The sequence below is a fragment of the Benincasa hispida genome, chromosome 11 (assembly GCF_027475165.1).
Source record: "Benincasa hispida cultivar pf3 chromosome 11, pf3_genome.v1.1, whole genome shotgun sequence".
In the NCBI taxonomy this organism is placed as follows: Eukaryota; Viridiplantae; Streptophyta; class Magnoliopsida; order Cucurbitales; family Cucurbitaceae; genus Benincasa; species Benincasa hispida.
Genome location: NC_143488.1, coordinates 53,612,742 through 53,633,492, shown reverse-complemented (window position 1 = coordinate 53,633,492; position 20,751 = coordinate 53,612,742). Strand labels below are relative to the sequence as shown.

The 20,751-nt window shown below is 30.2% G+C and overlaps 1 protein-coding gene across 1 annotated transcript; it reads right to left on the bottom strand.

Moving 5' to 3' along the window:
- Positions 1-1,170: 1,170 nt before the first annotated feature.
- On the bottom strand, positions 1,171-5,945 carry LOC120090947 (Raffinose synthase family protein). Its single transcript, XM_039048659.2, has 5 exons — positions 5,022-5,945; positions 3,717-4,321; positions 3,415-3,592; positions 2,218-2,585; positions 1,171-1,895 (listed from the first exon to the last, which is right to left on the bottom strand). The coding sequence occupies exons 1-5, from the start codon at positions 5,650-5,652 to the stop codon at positions 1,320-1,322; spliced, it is 2,358 nt and encodes a 785-aa protein (XP_038904587.2). The 5' UTR covers positions 5,653-5,945; the 3' UTR covers positions 1,171-1,319.
- Positions 5,946-20,751: the final 14,806 nt, after the last annotated feature.

Below are 20,751 nucleotides of genomic sequence, written 5' to 3'. Positions count from 1 at the left end.
TATGTTTAATTATTGAATTAAGATTTCTAACTCAATTTCAATTTATATTATGAAAAGCTCTCTTTCCATAAACTTAAAAGTTCTATTTTTACAAGAATATTTAAAGAATGAATAATCGAAAAAGAAGTATGAAATTAAGTAAAGTTAGAAATAAATGTATGTATACATAATTGTATTATAAGTAAACAAATTAATATAATTGTTGGAAACGGCAGGACCCTCAGAACGACGAATAGTAAACAGTTAAGGCATGGCGGTCAATCAAAGAGCAAAACATGCAAAACAGAAACTCAGAAACTCGTTATAAGCTAAGTCACGGAGCTCACTCTCTTTAAGACGTTTCACGACTCTGCTCAAGTGTGTAAGTAGGTCTGAAAATTGCCACGTCATCTCCAAGATAAACAGCCAAAAGAAACCCGATCGAAAATGCACCGTTACCGACCGGAAAACACGCCCTTTCTAAACCCACTGCTCGAAAAACTAAAATGAAAGAGGAGAGGAAAAATAAAATGAGAAGTGAAGAATGAATTTGTGTTGCAAACTGCTGAAGGTCACGCCTTTTATAGGCCTTCAGCATCGAACAATAGGGAGCAAAAAAGGCGGTGAGTCTCAGAAAGTGTGCTGATGAATCGGACAAAGCGCGAATGGGAGGACCTTTTCCATTTTCTTTCTGTTTTTCCCAATTAAAAGAAAAAAAATAATAATCACACACATGCCTCGCCCGATCGGATGGACGGTGATGTGCATGGGATGTCCAACGAACCCACATTGGTCTAACTTCTCACTCCTTCCAAAACATGGGTACCCCTTAGGACCCAAACCCAAAACTCAAGGTTGGAGTACATAAGGAGGCTTCCAATGCCAAATTTTCCAATGTGGGATTCTCCAACCAAAAGGTTGGTTCCTTCTTATTTTGAAAGTTAAATTTTCACCCAACAATAATAAGTCTATGTCGGTCTGATTCGCTTAAACTAATTTTAAGGAAACCTGAAAACCAACCTAACCTATAAACATTTACCTTATTTGAACTTAACCTAAACCAAACTATACGAGTTGGGTTAGTTAAATTGATCAAATGCTTCAAGTCATCGAATCTTTTTAACGCACATACGAAAAACCATTACAATCTCTCGAAGAAATTCAAAGAAATATAAGCACAAAAATATGAAGTTGATAAATAATTAAAGCAGTTTTATTTAAAATTTCACTTGCTTAATTACTCTCCAAATTACACATAATTTTCTTTTGGAGAGAAATACATTAATAACAACAACGATGATAACAACAACAACAATCGTCAAGCTCTACATAAATAAAAATTAAAACAAGTACTCAATAATCGAAATGCCAGCAGATGAAGAACCAACAGGCCATGGCACTTGAACCACCACCATTTGGTCCTGGTCATACTTGAACCCAACATCCTCCCCATCAATACGGCAAGCCCTTGGTTTTTGCGATGCAAACACTCGCATCTCACCGCAACCTTTGACGCCAATCTCGACCGAGCTTAGGTCGTCATCATAGTCCACAGATTGTATGGCTCCCCCAGTGTTGAGCATGTTGACGAGGCCAATTGGGGCAAAGTGGAGAGAGGTTTGGATGAGTGTGGTGACTGGTGAAACAGTGATGAGCTCGAAGTCGAATGGGTCGAGGGCTATGTCGATGTCTTGAGAGGGCTTTGAGAGGATGAGTTTCTTGGCTTGGTAGAGGTAAAGTGCAAAGATTTTAACACCTTCAATAGAAATTGGGTTTTCTCCACTGTGCCATTCTATGTCTTTTGGGTTGGTTTTGGATGTCACTCGCTTTGAGTATTGAGAAAAGCATTGGTTGCGGCGTGTCTCACGACACCATCCTCCTCCTTGGCAATTGAATGCACCAATCACGCCCGTAAACTATGTGAAAAACAACAAAAACGAGTAAATACTTAGATTGTTTATTTGAATCATTTAATAATAATTTCGGGTTTAATTTCCTATTTTTTGAAATTTAAATTTTTACTTTCTTATTATGGTTTTCACATTTATCAAATAAAAACTTAAGTTCCTAGTTCAATTCTAACCAGAAAAATAAGTAATGTGATTTTACTTTTCGTAGGTAAATAAAGATCTTTCCCAAAACATAAAAAGCTTGAACAATTGTAATTCGAGTCTATTAATTTCTTATCATCTACCACAATACTTGAATCAAAATGTTTTGTTTAGAGAAAATGCTAACCTTGTTGAGGTTCCATATCTTAAGCATAGTTTCTCCATTATGCAAGGGATCTTCAAAGAGACAATCGCGAGTCGGGAGGGCATAGTACTCACTTCGAAGGATTGATCCATCGGGGAGCACCAATTTTTTTAGAAGCTCGAAGTTGTGCTTCCCGACAGAGTCACTGACATAGATCGGCCCACCGGAGATGGCTCGAGAGGCGGCGTGGAAGGCGGCGCAAGGGTGGGTAGATTGGAACATATCCCAATCAGGGTGGATGAAGTTGCCCATCCACAAGCTATTGTAGGCACAATGAACCATATGGCATCCTTGAAGCCAAAACGTACCGTTTGGATCACCAGAGGGGTCGGTGCACCAAAAGTCATCACCTATCCAACAACACGTGCCACTAATTAATTGGATGTTGAGAGTAACACGTCAGCAACTCCATCAGTCAACAAATTACAGTTTATTAGTTGGGATTTTGGTGACGTGTAAATGCTAAATGTTGAACTTCCATATTTATTGCATGACCAGATAAGGTCTGTGTTTACCAAAATTAAAATTATTAAAGGAGCGTCTAGGACAAAACTTAATTATTATAATTGGATTATAATAGTTTGTGTTTCAGATTTAGATTATTTTAATTTGGATTATAATAACATATGGTTAAGATGTAAACTATTTTAATTTGAAAAGAAAATAAAAAACACCGTAGTAAAGAATAAAACAAATGATGAATATAAAATAATAAATAGTAAATACCGTAACAAATGAGAGTTTTGAAATAGTGTTGATTGTAGCAAATTAGAGTCTACAAAATATTATTTACTATAGCAAGAGGTATTATTATAGTTTTAAATAGTCTTTGCCCCAAACGTCTCTAATAAAGGGGAAAATATCAAATTTATACTATTTTTAAAATAAAAATTAGGATATAATTAATATACTCATTTCATATTCAAGATAAAAGTTGATATTTTATCAAATATAAATCAATCGAATTTGAAAAAAATATTATATATTATATATAAAACAAAAAATTGAAGTGAATATTTGTGATTCGGTTGGATTTAAACCAAATAAATGATTCGATTCAATTTAATATTTATTCAAAATTGAATTTTTTTAGTTCAGTTCGATTTGATTATCAAATTAAACCAAAATACACCGTGAAACTCCGTAATCTAAATAAGAAAAATAAGAAAGATAACTTACCAACACGACCAAGAGAGATAGCTTCCGTGCCTAGGAACATGAAGTCGTTACAATGTTCCATACTTGCAATAACACCATTTCCTTTAAAATGTTTATTTATTGATTTCGTCATTGCTTTGTAATAAGCTTTTGCTAAATCCACTCTCCCTCCGTAGTCCTCGCACAACATTTCCAATAGCTGCCATATTTAGAGAATCAAAAATATAATTTTAGTGTTGCACTAATTAGTTTCTCTTTTTCAAGAAAAAATGATAACTAAGTATTTTCTAAATTACATATGTGTGAGTAGAATAAACACTTACGTGGATAACGTCAATCTTAACGCCGTCAATCCCAACATTCTCCAAATGAGCATGAAGTCCTTCATACATGTCCTCTGCCTTCTCCGGCGGGACCATCCCGACCTTATGAAGAACAATCTTATCCACCGCCAAATCCTCCATCGTCATCTGCAACCCCGGCGAGAGCACGGGCTGAATCACGCGTGCCTCCGGTAAACCAGGCACGTGCGGGCGAAGGCCGCCCCAATAACCACACAAAGCATGCCAAACGTACACATACTCCACCGTCTTAAACTCTCCTTTGAGTTCATCGATAAACGCCTTCATCCCCTTCTGGGCGGCGCCGGCGACGGAGGCCTTGGGATTGACGTAGTCACGAAATTTGTAATTCTCTTGGAATTTCAAAAGACGGCAGGGCATTTGCTCGCCGGCGACGGTTTGGTTCATTCCTTCTTTGGTGATGGGATCGGAATCGTGGCCGATGGATTGCCAACCGTCGTCGATTAAGACTAAACCGGGAGGACAACCGCCGTCGACGAGATGCTTTACGCCTTCTATTACGCCTCGTGGATGAACCGTTAGGTAAAACGCGTCCCACGTGCACCAACCGAATTTGTCCACGATCCCTATTTTTTTAATTGTTTGGAAAAATTAAAAACAAAATCATATAACTATTTTTTTTTTCCTTTTCCACTTGTATTTTTTTTCTCTCTTTTAAAAAAAAGTAAAATATTTCAAGTGCTGCTAAAAACTTGACATGTTGCAATTTAAGGCGTAAGATTCAGTACACCCTAATTTTTGCTTTTTTACAAAATATTTTCTTTCTGTGAAAAAAGTGGCAAGTAGGTAATTGTTTTTTTTTAATATAAAGTAGATTTTTTTTTAGTATGAGGTGAGTAACGAACCTCTAATTTTTAAAATAGAAAATCATGTTAATTAGAATATAAGTAAGCAATCATGTTAATTAGAATATTAGTAAGCTCAGTTTCGGAGACTAGATTTATTAACCTAGTTTCTTCGAAGTTAATAGATAAATAAATATGGTTGCAAATAATTTGTATTTATTAAAAATATGTTGTGTGAACTTCTATATACCATGGTTAAATAAGTAATTTAAGTCTAATCAGTATAAAATTTAGGGGGAAAATCTCGCAAAAACAGGATTTGAAATCAACTTCAAACAATTATCTTTCTTACAATAGAAAATAAAGAAGTTTTATGAGTTAGAAAGCTTTTGAACTGTTTTAAAAAATATATATTTATTTTATTAGAGTGAATTAAAAAAATGAATTTTGAGGCATCCAAATATTAGTAGTTTAATAATACCTGGTGGAGTCTTCTCCTCCAACAAGCGAAAAGTTCCGAGGTGGGTCCTCACAATCTTCATCGCCTCCTTAACCAGTGCAAACGGATCATCGCCAGCATGAAGATACAACGCACTCCGAAACGACGCATCGACAACTTTCGACGACCCGCTCTCCACACAAACATCGACAAAGTCATCCTCCCCAGGCTGAATCGAGGTTCGGAACGGCCCCTCGACCAGCGGAAGAAGAAGAACATACGGGCGGCCCGAATCCGACTTCTCAAGGATCACGATCTGAGTCTCGGATTCAAGGTCGCCACCGTTCCGGCCAACCCAATGCGTGGTCCACCAAACCTTGAACCTGAATATACTCATAAACCGAATATCCTTCAATTTCCCTATCGAAACGACATGTCGGCTATCAGGTTCCGCCGCATCGAATCCAACAAAGCAACCGACCGAAACCGGCGACTTGTCGATCGAAGTGTACGGAGAAGGAGAAGCAACGATATTGTCAGGCACGTCGGACAGAAACAAATGACCATTCACAGTGAAATCCGACCCGTCGATTGAGAACGGCGACGACATGTCGTTTAAGCCATCAAATGAAACGACATCTTTGGAACCGCCATTTTTCAAACTAGGAGCCATTTGTGAAGAAAAGAAGAAACAAACCCAAAAACACTAAAAGAGGGTTAGTTTTTTTTTCTCTCTTCTTCGAGTTTGTTGTGAAGAATAAGAGAAATCGAGAGGATTTTATAGAGAAGAATATAGAAAAAAAATATATTAACAAGTGGGATTAATTGAAAGGAAAAAAAGAATAAAAAGAATATGGGGGTGTTTTTTTGTAAATTGTAGATTCTTGAGGATCAAAAAGGAAAAAAGGGGCTTTTGATTGATTCTCTCTGAAAAAGCTTTGAAGTTAACAATGGTGGTGGAAAGGGAAGAGGAAGAGTTGGGTTTTTATAGATATGGAGACCTGAGAAAATGGAAGATTCATAGGAAGGTGGGTTTTGAATTTTTATGTTTTTTTTTAAAAAAAATTGAGATTTTATTTGTTTTTTCAAAAATTAAAAATAAATAAATAAATGGTTAGTTAATACAATTTTAAATGTTTTTTTTTTCGACAATTAAAAGCATTAGTTGTGGATTGAAAAAAGTGGATTTAATTAAATTTATCCATGTTGGATTGGACTAGACGGCTCTCAAAGCGGTTTTGTTGGGTATCTCTCCAACTTGATGGGAAATTGTTTTTAAAATAAGAAAGTGTGGGTATATATATTTATATTTAAAGAGTTCACTTTTTTTAGTGTCATCTTATATAAGGTTTTTTTTATTTAAATACTATTTTAGTCTTAAAACTTTGAATTGTGTTCAACATTTTTATTCTTAAATTTTTAAAAATGTTTATTATAATTCTTAAATTTTTAAAAATTGCTTATTTTAATTTTTACTATTAAAATTTTATTAACTCTTAAACAGAATAATGACATGCCTTAAAGGATGACTTGCCAAGTTAGCCACTCTAAAAAATTCAGGGTTCCAATTTTGAATTAGGTGGTAAAATAATTTTTATAGGAGATCTCAAAGTTATTTTTGGTTCAAGATTTTGGTCGTTCGCTATTTGGGTGCATTGGTCTTTGACATTTTACTTCACCTTGATCTTACTCAATCCATGTTAGATGAAAATTTATTCCTAAAAGTTAGTATAATCTTAATACAACAGGGACCTAAATAAACACTTTTTAAAAGTTTAGGAATTAAAATAGACATTTTTTTAAAAGTTTAAGGATCAAAATAAAACAAGATTCAAAGTTTATGAACCAAAATAGTATTTAATCCTAAAGTTTTTTAGTTAGAAACATCTAGCGATGAGATTCGAACGGTTGACCTCTTAATCAAAACAAATATCTTAACAAATTGAATTATATTTAAGATGAATGATTGAACGTTGATTGGGATCTTTTATTAACTAGGGGAGAGATTTTCATATATAGCCTATAATATGTATATGAGAATTTTAAATTTTACATGATTTATTTTAGTTTAACGAATACTTAAGATCAAGCCCTCAATATTAAATAATGTAATATAATAGGCACTTTATTTAGAGGGTGTTTGAGGGAAGACATAGATTTGTGAAATTTAAAAAGTTGTAAAGTTGTGTGGCCTACGAACTCTAAATAAAAAAACCTTATTAATTTTCATCCTCAATTATGTTGTATAACCAAATGAAGTTTGATTTTCTCTTCTTTTACAAGTGGATCAAATGTTAACCCCACACCAACTTTATAAACTTTACATTATATAAAATTCAATTTATGAAATCAACATTTCATATTCCATCAATGTATAAACAAACTCATATTATGCCAATTGATTTCTTATAACATATTTTTCACTACCATAAAAAAAAATCATAAGAATCTAAGTTTACTTAATACAACATGTGAAATATAGGAATTCAAATCTTTAAATTAAAAAAATCATAATAATAGTCCAAATTATCGTTAAACTATTTAAGACTTCAACGTATAAATTTAAGAAGCTATCATGGATTTGGCCTAGTGAACATGACCTTGATAAAGGGTTAAAGATCATGGTTTCAATTCAGATCGGTCGTGCCTAGGATTTAATATCTTACGGTGTCCTTGATATTCAAATATTGTAAGTTCAAACGAAATATCTTGTGAATTTAATCGAGGAGTGCGTAAGCTGATCTGAACGCTCACCAATAGCAAATACATATAAATTAAGATTCTAAATTTGTTAAAATTGGGAGCCAAAACATATCCTAAAACTTTATTATTTGGATGGATTCTCAAATTTGGCATCCAATTCACACAGAATCATGGGAAATACATGAATGGGACAGAGGCATTAATTAACATTGCCTCATTTGAGGACAATTTTCCAAAGCTTTCTAGGGCTTTCCTCAAAATAATTAAACTTCAATTATTTGGGCATTAATTACCCAAAATTATACTCTCTTAATCTCTCTCTCTCTCTCCTCTTTATTCCTCTTCTAGTTGACAGGAATTTCATATCTTTATGAATATTCAATCATTTTCTGAAAGAATAATTAATTCCTTTTTCAAGTTCATGGATGGAATTTCTCCATGAAGGAATTTTTTTTTCTTAAAAAGCCTTTTTGCTTTTTTAATGGAATTTCATTTCATTTTCTAACATTTAAAAATGTGATTGTTTTATTTTCTTGCAAGGTTTGTGTACTCCCACCTATGATAAGGAAGTAAAAAGGTCAACTTGTTTAGTTTCTTTTTTCCATGTTTTTTTCTAATTTAAGAAAATAGTGATATGATGGGAAAAAAAGAAGAAGAAGGAGAAAGAAGGAGAAATTAGAAGAAATTAGAAGAAATTAGAAGAAGGTAGTTTTGCATTTAGTTAAAAATTTACCTCATCATCTTTCACATAATTATACTTTATTTTCACTCCCAATAATTACAAGTTTATTTTTTTTAATTATAAGTTTATTTTTTTTAATTACAAGTTTATTTTGAGAACTAATATAAACTAAAAAAAATATATAGCAAGGAAAGAAAGCCAAAATAAGGTGAAATTCTACCTTTATTCATTCTAGTTTAAAGTTAAAAATGTTAGATGATATAAAAAAAAAAAAAAAAATTAAATACCTGCACCCACTAAACTAATTTTTTTTTACTCAATCGATGATTTAAGATAGTATTAGAGTAAGTTGGCTCAACAGGCCTCGTGAGTTAATTCACCTCTATCTTAAACTTTTGAGTCAAAAGTTAAGTTTATCTTCACTCATTAAATTTAAGCTTTTGAGTCAATTGATGATTTAAGATACATGAAAAAAATATTTTAAACATAAATTTTTAAATAAATATACCTTTTATTAAATTTTAATCGTAAATAGCAAACATAAAATTTAAAATCAAAAGGGTAATTTCTTTGATTGAAATATATAAAATTGAACGAATAATAATTTTAAATTGTAAATATTGGATATATAATTTAAAAGTAATAAAAGGGATAAAATGAAGTAAGACATTTTCATTTATAACTTTAAGAATGATCCTGTTTTGTAACCATTTTAATTTTTGTTTTTGTTTTTGAAAATTAAGTCTATAGGCATTACTTTCACATCTAAATTTCTTTATTTGTTATCTATTTTTTTATCAATTGTTTAAAAAAATTAAGCCAAAATTTGAAACCTAAAAAAACATAGCTTTTAAAAATTTGATTTGATTTTTTCAATTTGACTAATAATTCAACTATTATACTTAAGAAAAATGCAAATTGTTGTAATAAATGGGGAGAAAATATGCTTAATTTTTAAAAATCAAAATAAAAAATGAAATGATTAACAAACGGAACCTAAAAAAATGTAAAATAACGTATGAAAAAAATTTCAGAAGTGTATTTTTTGTGTGAAGTGATTTGTATATTTGTTAAATGGTGTATACGATTCAAATTTCACTTTAATTACAAATCTTTTGTTAATAAAAAATAAATAAATAAATAAGGAAAAAAAAAAACTAGATGCATCTTCTTGAGAACATAGTTACATACCAAACACAAGAAGTGTAATTGAAAAATTTTCAAATGGTCATCCAACATAAAATTATTCCAAGCTAAGCATACTTAACTTTGATACTTTTATGATCGAGTCACTGAATAGGAAGGTGCACCTTATTATATACATAGTAATTTTTAATTATTTTGAGCCTTTATTACCCATACTTTCATATCAATAGGATTTCTCTTATTCGGATGTGATCTCGACTCATTCATGTCCTCTCATAACTTCTTTTACTATAACTAGTCTATAACACATGTGATGCACGCAAAATTTATACATTTTAGTACATAGAGAACAAAGTTTAAAAAGATTATAATTAATGTAGCAAATATTTTTTTTACATTGGTGACTCAAATAGTTGTAACTATTTGAAAAGAAAAGATAAAATAGGAAATGATGAAATTTTAAAAGGCAAAAGGCGTGATTGTTTGTTTAAACATATCACCATTGGATACTATTATTTTATATGTTAAAATATAAATCACCTATACATGAGATATACTACTTCAACCTTAATAGTTGTAACGTGGCAAATAACGTGATTGTTTATTCAAACATATCTCGACTGTTAGCTCAGAATTTTTCATATCTATAGTCTACAATACATTCATACATATGAAAAGATATAATACTTCAACTTGAATAATTGTAATCGGAAATTGATGTGATTGTCCGTTCAAATATGTTTCTATATTAGATTATGGTGTTTCATATTTATAGTCTAGATTATATTCATACATAAAAGAATACATCACTTTGCGTATAATCACATCGATCTAAATAGTTGTGACGAATGAAAAAATACAAATCATAAAAAGTTGAAAGCGAGAAATGGAAATGTAAAGAAATTTATATATAGTTATAGATACTATAATATAGATATATGCTTCTAAAAAAACTTAGGTTGAAACATAGTCTTGACCCGTTGAAATTGACCATCATTTATAATTTGGCAAGATCTAAAATGGACCATATTTTAGTACTAACTTAATCTACAACTATTATATATTATATGTGATAAAAGAATTTTTATTTCTTTTTTGTCCTTACATTCTTTTATAAATTTCCATTTTACCCTTATTCAATGGAACATAAATCTTCAAGTCTAGATGTCTGTGAGTATAATATGCTTATTTGATATTGATAGGATGTAATTCTTTCTGTTAAGTCCAAACTATTGTGTTTCATTTTTGGTTTTTTTTTATCTGTATATTTTTAAAATATTTATTTTGATTTCTATACTTTTAATTTTTATTTTTTTTCAGGTACTTTCAGAATATCCATTTTAATACATGTACTTCTGAAAAATACATAGATCGAAATAAACCGAGTTTAAAATTTTAAAAATTTAAATAAATCAAACTCGAAAATAGAAAGAATCCAGTTTAAGAAAAAAAATTGGATTTCAAAATAAATTAACCTCAATCCACTTGAGAGAGAAGGCAAAAAAAAAAAAAAAAAAAAAAAAGAGCAATATTCTTTTATTGAAAGTTTATGGGCTTTTTGTGGGCCTCAAAATACTGTGGGCCCTTCTTTTGCTTTGACGACTCTACCCTTCTAAAATTATATTTCTTTTTTTCCCCTTTTGACCTTTTTCTCTTTTTTACAATCCCAAACAAAAATTAATATACTGTGTCGGACCCATCTCACTCAAGACAACTGACACGTGGAGCTCTTTTTGGGTCCACCTCCACCGACCTCTTACTTTTTTCTTTTTCTAAAAAAACAATAAACGAAGATATCGCCATGTGGCATTCTTCTTCAAGAAGTAAACAACCCTGGAGTCGAAACGTCACCGTTTTCTCCTAAAGAATATAATGGTTTAAATTTGTCCTAAACTTTGAATCCGGTTATATTTCAGTTCTTAAACTTTCAAAAATATCTATTCTAATCTCTAACCTTTTAAAAATTACTTATTTTAGTATTAAATAAAATGGTGAGATGACTTACATTTTTTGATGACTAGATTGTCAAATAAATTCGTCACGTTAAAAAATCTAAGGTTTTAATTTTAAATTAAGTGATGAAGCGATTTCTATAAGATATCTCAAAAGTCACTATTTGGACACATTGGTCATTCATATTTTACTTTACCTTTATCGTTCAACTTATGTTAGATGCAATTCCATTCTAAAGGGTTAACAAAATCTTAAAATTATGGACTAAAATAGACATTTATAAAAGTTTAGAGATTAAAATAGACATTTATAAAAGTTTAGAGATTAAAATAAAACAAGATTCAAAGTTCATATACCAAAACAATATTTAAATCCATATTTTGTGTTTCTTATTTTATTTTATAATGACGTCACCTTCGGAAATGTGAATGGCTGGGAAAAATTAAGTAAAATGAAAAAGAAAAATGGAAACTGTTTCGAGCGGTTTTGATATAACTACTCGCGGGGGGTTCAACTACCAAACGGACCAATTAGAAGGCTCCCAGTGCGTGACAGTTGTTCAATTTCATGCGAGTCGGCACGTGTTGTGTACACGTGGGAGTTACTGAGAGGATTGTCTTAGTCGTCGTGTGTGTCACACGTGCTTCAACGGAATGTGCCGACACCGACCATTGAAGTTTGAACTTTCACACTTGCTTCATGTTCGTTCTAATTACCCACCAAATCTACATATTAATGATATTTAATAATATGAATCAAAGGTTTAAATATTGCTTTAATCCTTGTATTTTTTTTTTTTGTTTATTTTGATCTATTTACTTTTGAAATGTTCATTTTGATCCTCATATTTTCAATTTTGGTTCATTCTAGTTCTCATACTTTCAATTTTAGTTCATTTTGGTCTCTATATTTTAAAAATATTTATTTTGGTTTTTGTACTTTCAATGTTATTTCGTGTTAGTCATTGAACTTTTAAAAAAGTGACCATTTTATCATTTAAAAGTGAAAATGAAGGGTCCAAAATGACAACTTTTAAAAAGTATAAGGACTAAAATGAATAAAAGTTAAAGTATGATGACTAAAATGAATATGTTTAAAGTATATGGACCAAAATGAACCAAAGTCGAAAATATGAGGACTAAAATGAACATCTTAAAAGTATAAGGACAAAAATGAATAAAAACAAAAAAAATGTAGGGACCAAAGCAGTACTTAAACATATAATTAAATATTGTTATATCCATGATATTAAATGGTTTCGACATATCAATATTTTTATATTTTCATGAATCTAACATTGAGGAAGAAACGATATTTTTATTATATCGTTAAGAAAAGTGTAAGAAAGTAAAAATAAGAAACAAAGTCATACAAATGTGAGTAAATTGTTTAAAAAACCGAATTTATTATTATCAAACAAGGTTCAAATGATGGTAAAACTAGTCCATTCAAACTTACGAAGTAATAAACTTCCTTTTTTCGTTGCAGTCAATAAACAATTTTCATTTTGGTCAATTGAAGTTAGAATGGAATATTGTATTATGAATGTCATAGTTTTAATTGTGTAATCATTCACAAATGCACATACAAAAACCTATAAATCAATTATGGATTAAGTAATCCGATTGAATTGAATATTAAGATATTATATGATATTAAAGGTTGAAATTACGTGGACATAATTGAAAAGATGGATTATAAATTATAAATTACTAACTTTATATTTTATTAATCAAATCTATAAATTACGGTTTCATTTATTTCAAGGGAATGAGAATGAATATTTTAATTTTTTGGTATTTATTAAAATTCAACAAAAACCGGAATTACCATTTCTAAAGTTTCTTTCATAATAATTACTAGATTAACATATAATCAAGGTTGAAAATATTGAGATCTTGATTTTATAGAAATATCGATATCGATTGAAATTTTTTAAAAAAATTAATAAAATTTGATAAAAATTAGTTAATGAAATTTTGTTGTTGTGGTTGAATTAGACTATAATTGACTATTTTTAGTCATAAGTTTCATAAAGTAAGATAACATTTAGATGTATATTAAAAACCATTTGTGTAAATATCGACATGATATTAGAAATTAAAAAATAAATGAAAAAATAATCACAAAATAATAATACTATAAATTAATTACAAAATAAAAGAATATGACATATTTGCATATAAAATAATTGTAAATTATCTATTATAAAATGAAGCGGATATAAAAATGAAAAATCGTAGCAATAAGCTAACATAACATAATAATGAGTGAAATTCATAACATTGTTTGAGAGGGATACAAAAATCACAACATTAAACATAACACAACACAATTCAAATTTGAGGTAAAACCACATGAAAATTGAACAGGAAGGATTTTAGTGGAAATATGTAGTTTTTTAACCCAGAAAAAAATGATAAAGGAGAAAAGACGTTCTATTGAACTAACCTAACTAATTGTTAAAAAAATATAAAAAAAAATAAATAAAAATATTGAAATGTCAAAATGTCGATAAAAATTTTAAAATTTTTGAAAAAAATCAAAATTCTTCCTAATGAAATTTCGAGATTTCGATTGTTTTCTGATCTGCATATAATTAAAAACTTGTCAAAAAAAAAAGAAATTATAATTAAAAAATAATAATGAGATTTGAATAACTGAATTATCTCTTTATTAATTGCAACGGAGTCAACAGGTCATCTGCGGCTATGTTTGGAAACAAGGAAAACACGTGTCATAATCTGGTTAAGCCACACCTTAATGCCTCCTTTATTACCATTTACAATAACATTAATCACTTTTTCCCCCTAATTTAGAGGAAACTGCGTTGCTGTAATGTCGACGTGTCATCATTATATTAATTGGGTTTTACAATTAATTATGCTCCGCAAATCCGCACGGATTCAAAACGACAGTTAAGAGTCCTTTTATTCGATCGAAACGACGACCGGTCAAATCAACCAAAATTGGTCGGTTATGACTGATGTTCGATTAAGAAGCTTCTCCCTTTTTGTTTACCAAATATCCAAACTTTTTTCTTTTTTTAAAATGGTTGTTTTATATTTATAAATGAGGACTTTTTAGAATTATATTGTTTTTTAAAAATTTAATGTAAAGTATGGGTTTTTAAAAAAAAAAAAAAAAAAAAACTTGGATATCATATTTATTTCATATATTTTGTGGATAGAATATCATATTATTTGAATAATGTAAAGCATGGATCAATTGTTGGACACATATTCGACATATATAAATATATAATTTATTGTTTATTCAACATGTAAAGGAGCTGAAAATTAGGTGTCTCACTATCTCAATTAGTGGTTATGAACTTATGAATAATGATAATTTTCTTTTTTAAAAAAAGTCTATAGGATTAATTTTTAAAGAAAAAATTACTTAGTTTTAAATTTTCATCATTTCATCGACATTTTCACATTTTAATAGATTTGATATCAACATGAGAGGTGAATTGATATTTCCAATATATCGTAGAAAAATCCACGAAACATAAAAAAGAAGCAACAAATGTCACTAATGTAAATATAATATAATAAAGACATGTTAAATTGTTTTAAAATTACAAAATGTTTATTTACTAATTTAAATTTATTTTTTGAATTTTTTGTTTTTATAATTTTTTCAGAAATATCTATCGATATCAACATTTTATTGATATTTTCATTGAAATTTTTGTAAAATCAAGATCTCAATATTTTTATTGGCATCGACATTTTAAATCTTCCATACAAATATAAAAACTAGACAAAGCATAAAAGACTCTTGTATTTAACGTTGCTCTTCACTACTCTATTATAAGTATGATTGACCATAGATTCAAGCTACTATGGTTTTATAAACCTTATTGAAGAAAAGATTTATCTTAGTTTGTTCTATCAAAGGATAAGAAGATAACCAACTCATATTTTTAAAGAGAGGCCGTTAACTCAATTAAGATGATATGGATCAATCATTTTTTCTTTCTCTGTGTGTCCAATATGTTGAAGAAATTGGTACAAAAAATATGAGATGTAATCTTGAAATAAAGAAACTTTCATTAAGAACTTATAAAGATGGATACTTTTGAGAAAATACTTTTTTACTCTATTATACTCACTCATTTTTCTTTGCTAACTCTCCTTTAGAGATGTCCAATTTTCCCACGGATTCCCCGTCGAGAGGGAGTGGGAGAAGAAAATTCCTCGTGAGCTAAACGAGGACGGGGACGGGAAATGCATTCCCCGCCCCATTCCCCATCCCCGCCTTGATTAGCTTCTACATATTTATTTAGTATAGTTATCTAATGTTATGTTATTGTTATTATTATATAAATATTACATTTAAATTTCAAATTTGATTATTTGTTGGGAAAGATAATGAATATGTTTAAATTTAATATTTAAATTTAGATTTTATATGTGAATAATTTGATTTATACTTATTTCTTTCTACTAAAAAAATTAGTTAGCTTTTTTAGGCCAAAATTTGAGTAATTTATCTTTAAATTCAAATTGTGTAAAACTAACCATAATAAATAATTTAGTGATAAAGTTAATTATTTAATTAAAATTTGTTCACATTAGTGATTTAAATTAATTGATTTTTTACAAACAACGGGAAAAAATTCCCCGCAGGGAGCCCGATCCTCACGAATTCTCCGCCCCGATCCCCGTGAAAAATTTCACGGGGATGGGGAATGAAATGGAGAGCGGGGACGACAATGGGGAATGGCATCCCCAGTCCCGCCCCGCCCCGTGGACATCTCTACTCTCTTTTCTTGTTTGGCTTACTGTAAACCCTAGGCTTTATTTTCCTATTTAAGCATGTTTAAATTAATGTGTTGATGAGTGGTTAATTCTATTATATAAATGTGTTGTAGGGAAGAGGCTTAGGAGAGTTGAAAGGAAAATATTCTAAGTGTGAAAATCTAGGCTCTCGGGTATAAGGGATGCAAGGTGAAGCCTGGTAGCAAGAGGAAAAAGGGTTAAGTGTGTAAGACATACATTGAAGCCACGCTGCACTTGGTGAAGGCCAAGGTGTGGGTGTTGCGGCATCCTAATTTGTCTAAAGAGGCTAGGAGAGGCATCAAGAAAGTGGCAAGGCGGGCCGTGAGGCATAGGGCGTGCATTGACTAAGGGCCAAGCCTAGACATGAACATGTAAGGTGATGGCCGAGAGGTTGAGTTGTGCGCAGCAGACGAGGGCGCATGTGTAGGCTCAAGGGGGCGCTAAAGCGCACATGGGAGGCATAAAAGTGTTAATGAGCAGCATACGTCAACGTAAAGGCCTAAGTCATAAAGGCAAGTTGCCAAGGATGAAGGCACGTTGGCCGAGCAAAATACTATGCATTGCACTAGCCTATACGATGGAATGTAGCCCATGCGTTAGTGAAGGGATGGGAGAGTTCAATTTAATCATCGACCTTAGTGGGCCAGCTATCGTGTTTAAATGTCTTAATCCTACTTAGTGGATTAGCCATCACTTTAAGTATGAATCACAGTCATGCACTCTCAAGTATATAAACGGGTTTGAAAGAAAAATTCAGTTTGGCCAATTCACGTGTGCTAAAGAAGAAGAGATTCTGCTGAGTTAAAGTTTAAGGGTTGTTGATCAAGAGTTGGGGCTACTGAGAGGAGATTTTCATGAATTTAGATTGAGGAATGAAAAATATTTTAAGTATTCCAAACTTTTGGATATGATTGGGCAAGGTAGAAAGATTGATAAATTCTGAGCTTGATAGAAGAAATTTGGAGCTCAATTTTTGAGGTGTGGAATATTAAATGCTTTTGATTAAGTTTGTAGAAGAAGATTTTGGAAATAATGACTGGAATTTAAGTTATTTACTTGTGAAGTTGAAATATGGAAATTGATGATTGAATTAACAGACAACCGCTTCTGAGGGATATGCAAGCAACTTGCAATTCAGGTCAAGCATTAACAAGAGCACATGATTGCGTGTATGGTTGAGCGCAAGTGTTGCTTGTGGGTGTGTGAGGAGTGAGTGCACGGCTGCAAGGGAAGAAGTCATTGACTGAAGACACTGAGGGGCACATAGGCGAGAGCACGACGTATTGGCACGGTGAGCGTATCCTAGCGCATAGGCAAGCGCTTGTGGCCATATATCACCCACTAGCTAATCGCAAGGTACTTTTAGATAAGTGTGGGATGCGTTAAATTAAGTGATGCGATAACGAGCATGACAATTGCCCTAATTTTAATGTTAAGCTTTATTGTTCAAGTTTAGCTCGAAAGGGGAGCTAGTGGCATTAACCAAGAGTACTTATCAATGTCACAGGGCAAACGTCAAAAGGAGAAGTCTATCACCCGTGAGAAAGTAGCCCAAGACTGTGAGTGACAAAGTTTATAAAATGTTATCTCTTATGAGTTCCAACGTATAATTTACTACTGAGTTAGTTTTTAAGATGTTTTCTTAAAGATGTGTCATGCGTGAATTTTAGCACTATGATGAATTTCTTAAGTAAACATGATTTCTTCAAGCTCTAGTTTGACGCATGCCTTAGTATGATATTGAACATGTGGGCACATGGCTTAAATTTTCTAACAAAGTTTTAAAGAAACATGTGTCAGCTAACATTCCTTTATTTATGTGAGTCATTTATGATGAATGCGTTGAAGGTCTGCTTTACTGGAATGCTTAATGTTTTAAAGTTGAGTTTTCTTTCTTAAAAGTTAAGCTATGATGTTATGATGAGGCAGCCATATCAAAGGACTATGAGAAGGTATCTGGGCCCCTAGTATCTAAGGTATGATGGTATTCAAGGTATTACCATGTGCACGTAGATAAGGTTCGACGTTGGTTGTGTTGAGATCACTCCACACCATCTAAGGATTTTGACGTTGAGGGATTGAGAAAAATGGCTCTCTCTCAACTAAGGTTATATAATGATGAATTCTATTTGAGGTTTTCAGGATTTGAATGTTTAATTTATTAATAGTTTTTAACTATGAATGTTTTAAACCCTGAAGTTTATAGAAGTTGATGTTACTTGATGTATAGTAAAAATGTTTTTAAATAGTCATTCACTGAGCTAGTAGCTCACTTTTTCTGATGTTTTAATTTTTTCCAGGTAGCCGTAAACTCCTCAGAGGATAGTTGTACCGCTAGTATGCCACTCGAGGTGCTAGTTTGAAGATAAAGAGGGAAAGAAGAAGAGCTTCAGTGGTTTAATAGTTTTGTCTTTTACTTTTGAGGCATGTACATATTAGGGACCAAAGAGAGTAGATTGGACCTATGGTGCTAGGTGTATATATATGTTACGATATACATATAAATCTGGACACTTGTGTGTATGTGTATGTGAATATCTTATTATTTATTTCTTTATTTTTATAATTTGTTGGGTTTAAGATCAAATTTCTAATTTCAAGATTGATAGTATATATTTGATGTCAGTTGAATTATAATCACTTTGACACTGAAAATATATCTTAGATGGAAGTAGTGTTTTGTTGGTTTCATTATGACCTTCCATTTGTAACGAGAAATATAAATTCCTTTTTTAAAAAATATCTTGAAATTGAATGACATATGTCAATTAACTTAACCAATTCAAAGTCAATCATATTTGAAAATGCTGAAGAAGCAAAGAGTATAAGAAAATGCCCCAAAGGAAAATCCAACTAGCAAAAAAGGTTTATATATTTACATGATTATTATTTATCAAATTTTAAAAATAAATAAATATTTTTTTTAGATATATTGGATATTTGAAATTGTGTGAAATTTGGACTAAAAATAGTTTATGTAATTTTTCTAACAGCTTTGGCAACACATAATGATACTCAGATAAAATAAGGTGGAAATAGTTATAACTCTAAATTGATTGACTAATAATTGTTTTATGTTTACATTGTTACCATTATTAGACTGGTAGAGAGTATAAGTTAATTTTTATCCAAGAATTTTGATTAAACCAAATATTATTATTTATTTGGGGTAAATTTTAAGCATTGATTATCATCTAATTTTTTAGTTCCAACATTTGATTGTTATGAATTTGTTTTTAATTTTTAGTTTTTAAAATTTATGTTTATTTTTTTAAAAAACTTCGTACTATTATTTTTTATATTATATGACAGAAATATTTGAATTTTTAGTGAATAAACAAAATTAAGGTTAAAATTAAGGTTTTTAAAATTTCTTTCTTTTTTCAAAATTTTTCTGGACAATGGAGTCTTATGTAATTTGTAAAGTGGGGTTGGTAATAGAAGGGGTTGAAAGTGAATTTGCTTTAACTTGGCTTTGCGACAAACCGAGAACCAAATAAAATCGATAGGTTTAAAAAAAAAAAAAAGAAAGAAACCAAGCTTATATCTAATAAAGGACAAAACTAATTATTCAATTTTTATTAAATTCGGTTTATTATCGATTTGTTTTTCACTTTTTGAGCATTTTCTTTTTGTTTTCAAAATTTTGATTATTATTTTCGATTTTGTTTTGGATCGTGTTAAAATATTTTGTTTAAATTTTTTATTTTTATGTGAGATTTTAAATTCAAATACTAAAATCCTAATTTCTAAATTTTAATACTCTTGGATTTTAAATAAAAACCCAAATTGAATATTTTAAATTTTTTCGTATCTTATTGTCAAGAAAAAAAGATCCTTATCTTATCCAAGATCATTTGAAGTTTAATTCAAGTTAGATGGGTTTGAAATTTTAAGGACATCATTGGTAGAAAATATGTAAACATAAATTTGAAAATAAAGGATTCAATGAAAATAAAATTATATACTTCATGTATTTAGGTATGTGTTAGTAGCGGATTCAGAAAATTGATTATAATTTAAACAATTATTGTGTATATGCTTGAGTTGTTTATTTATTAACCATAAAACTAGTTGTAATTAATCACTAAATATTAAGTTAATTGAACTATTATTAATTAATTTATCAACTTATTTTATATTAAAAACTTGTATAATTTGACTAGAAATATTATTAATTAATTTATCAACTTATTTTATGTTAAAAAAATTGTATAATTATTATTTGGGTTGTTTTCAAATAAAAAAAATATTTCAACTTATCATTAATAGTGTCTATCACCATCTGTCACTGGTAGATAGTGACATTTTGCTATATTTGAAAATATTTTCAGCAGTTTTTCTATTTAAAAAACAATTACCGTTATTTTTTATAATATTTTATAATTTATAATACATTACCTAATACATATTTTAGTTTTAAAAATTGAATTGATTTTATAACATGAAATACTGTAATACTGAAAATATAAAAATGTACTGCATATATTTTATAAAT

Coding starts and splice junctions, on each gene's coding strand:
- LOC120090947 (XM_039048659.2), bottom strand. CDS start 5,652: ATGGCTCCTAGTTTGAAAAATGGCGGTTCCAAAGATGTCGTTTCATTT. Junction 3,593..3,716: donor TTAAGATTGACGTTATCCAC/GTAAGTGTTTAT, acceptor TAAATATGGCAG/CTATTGGAAATGTTGTGCGA. Junction 1,896..2,217: donor AGATATGGAACCTCAACAAG/GTTAGCATTTTC, acceptor TTTTTCACATAG/TTTACGGGCGTGATTGGTGC.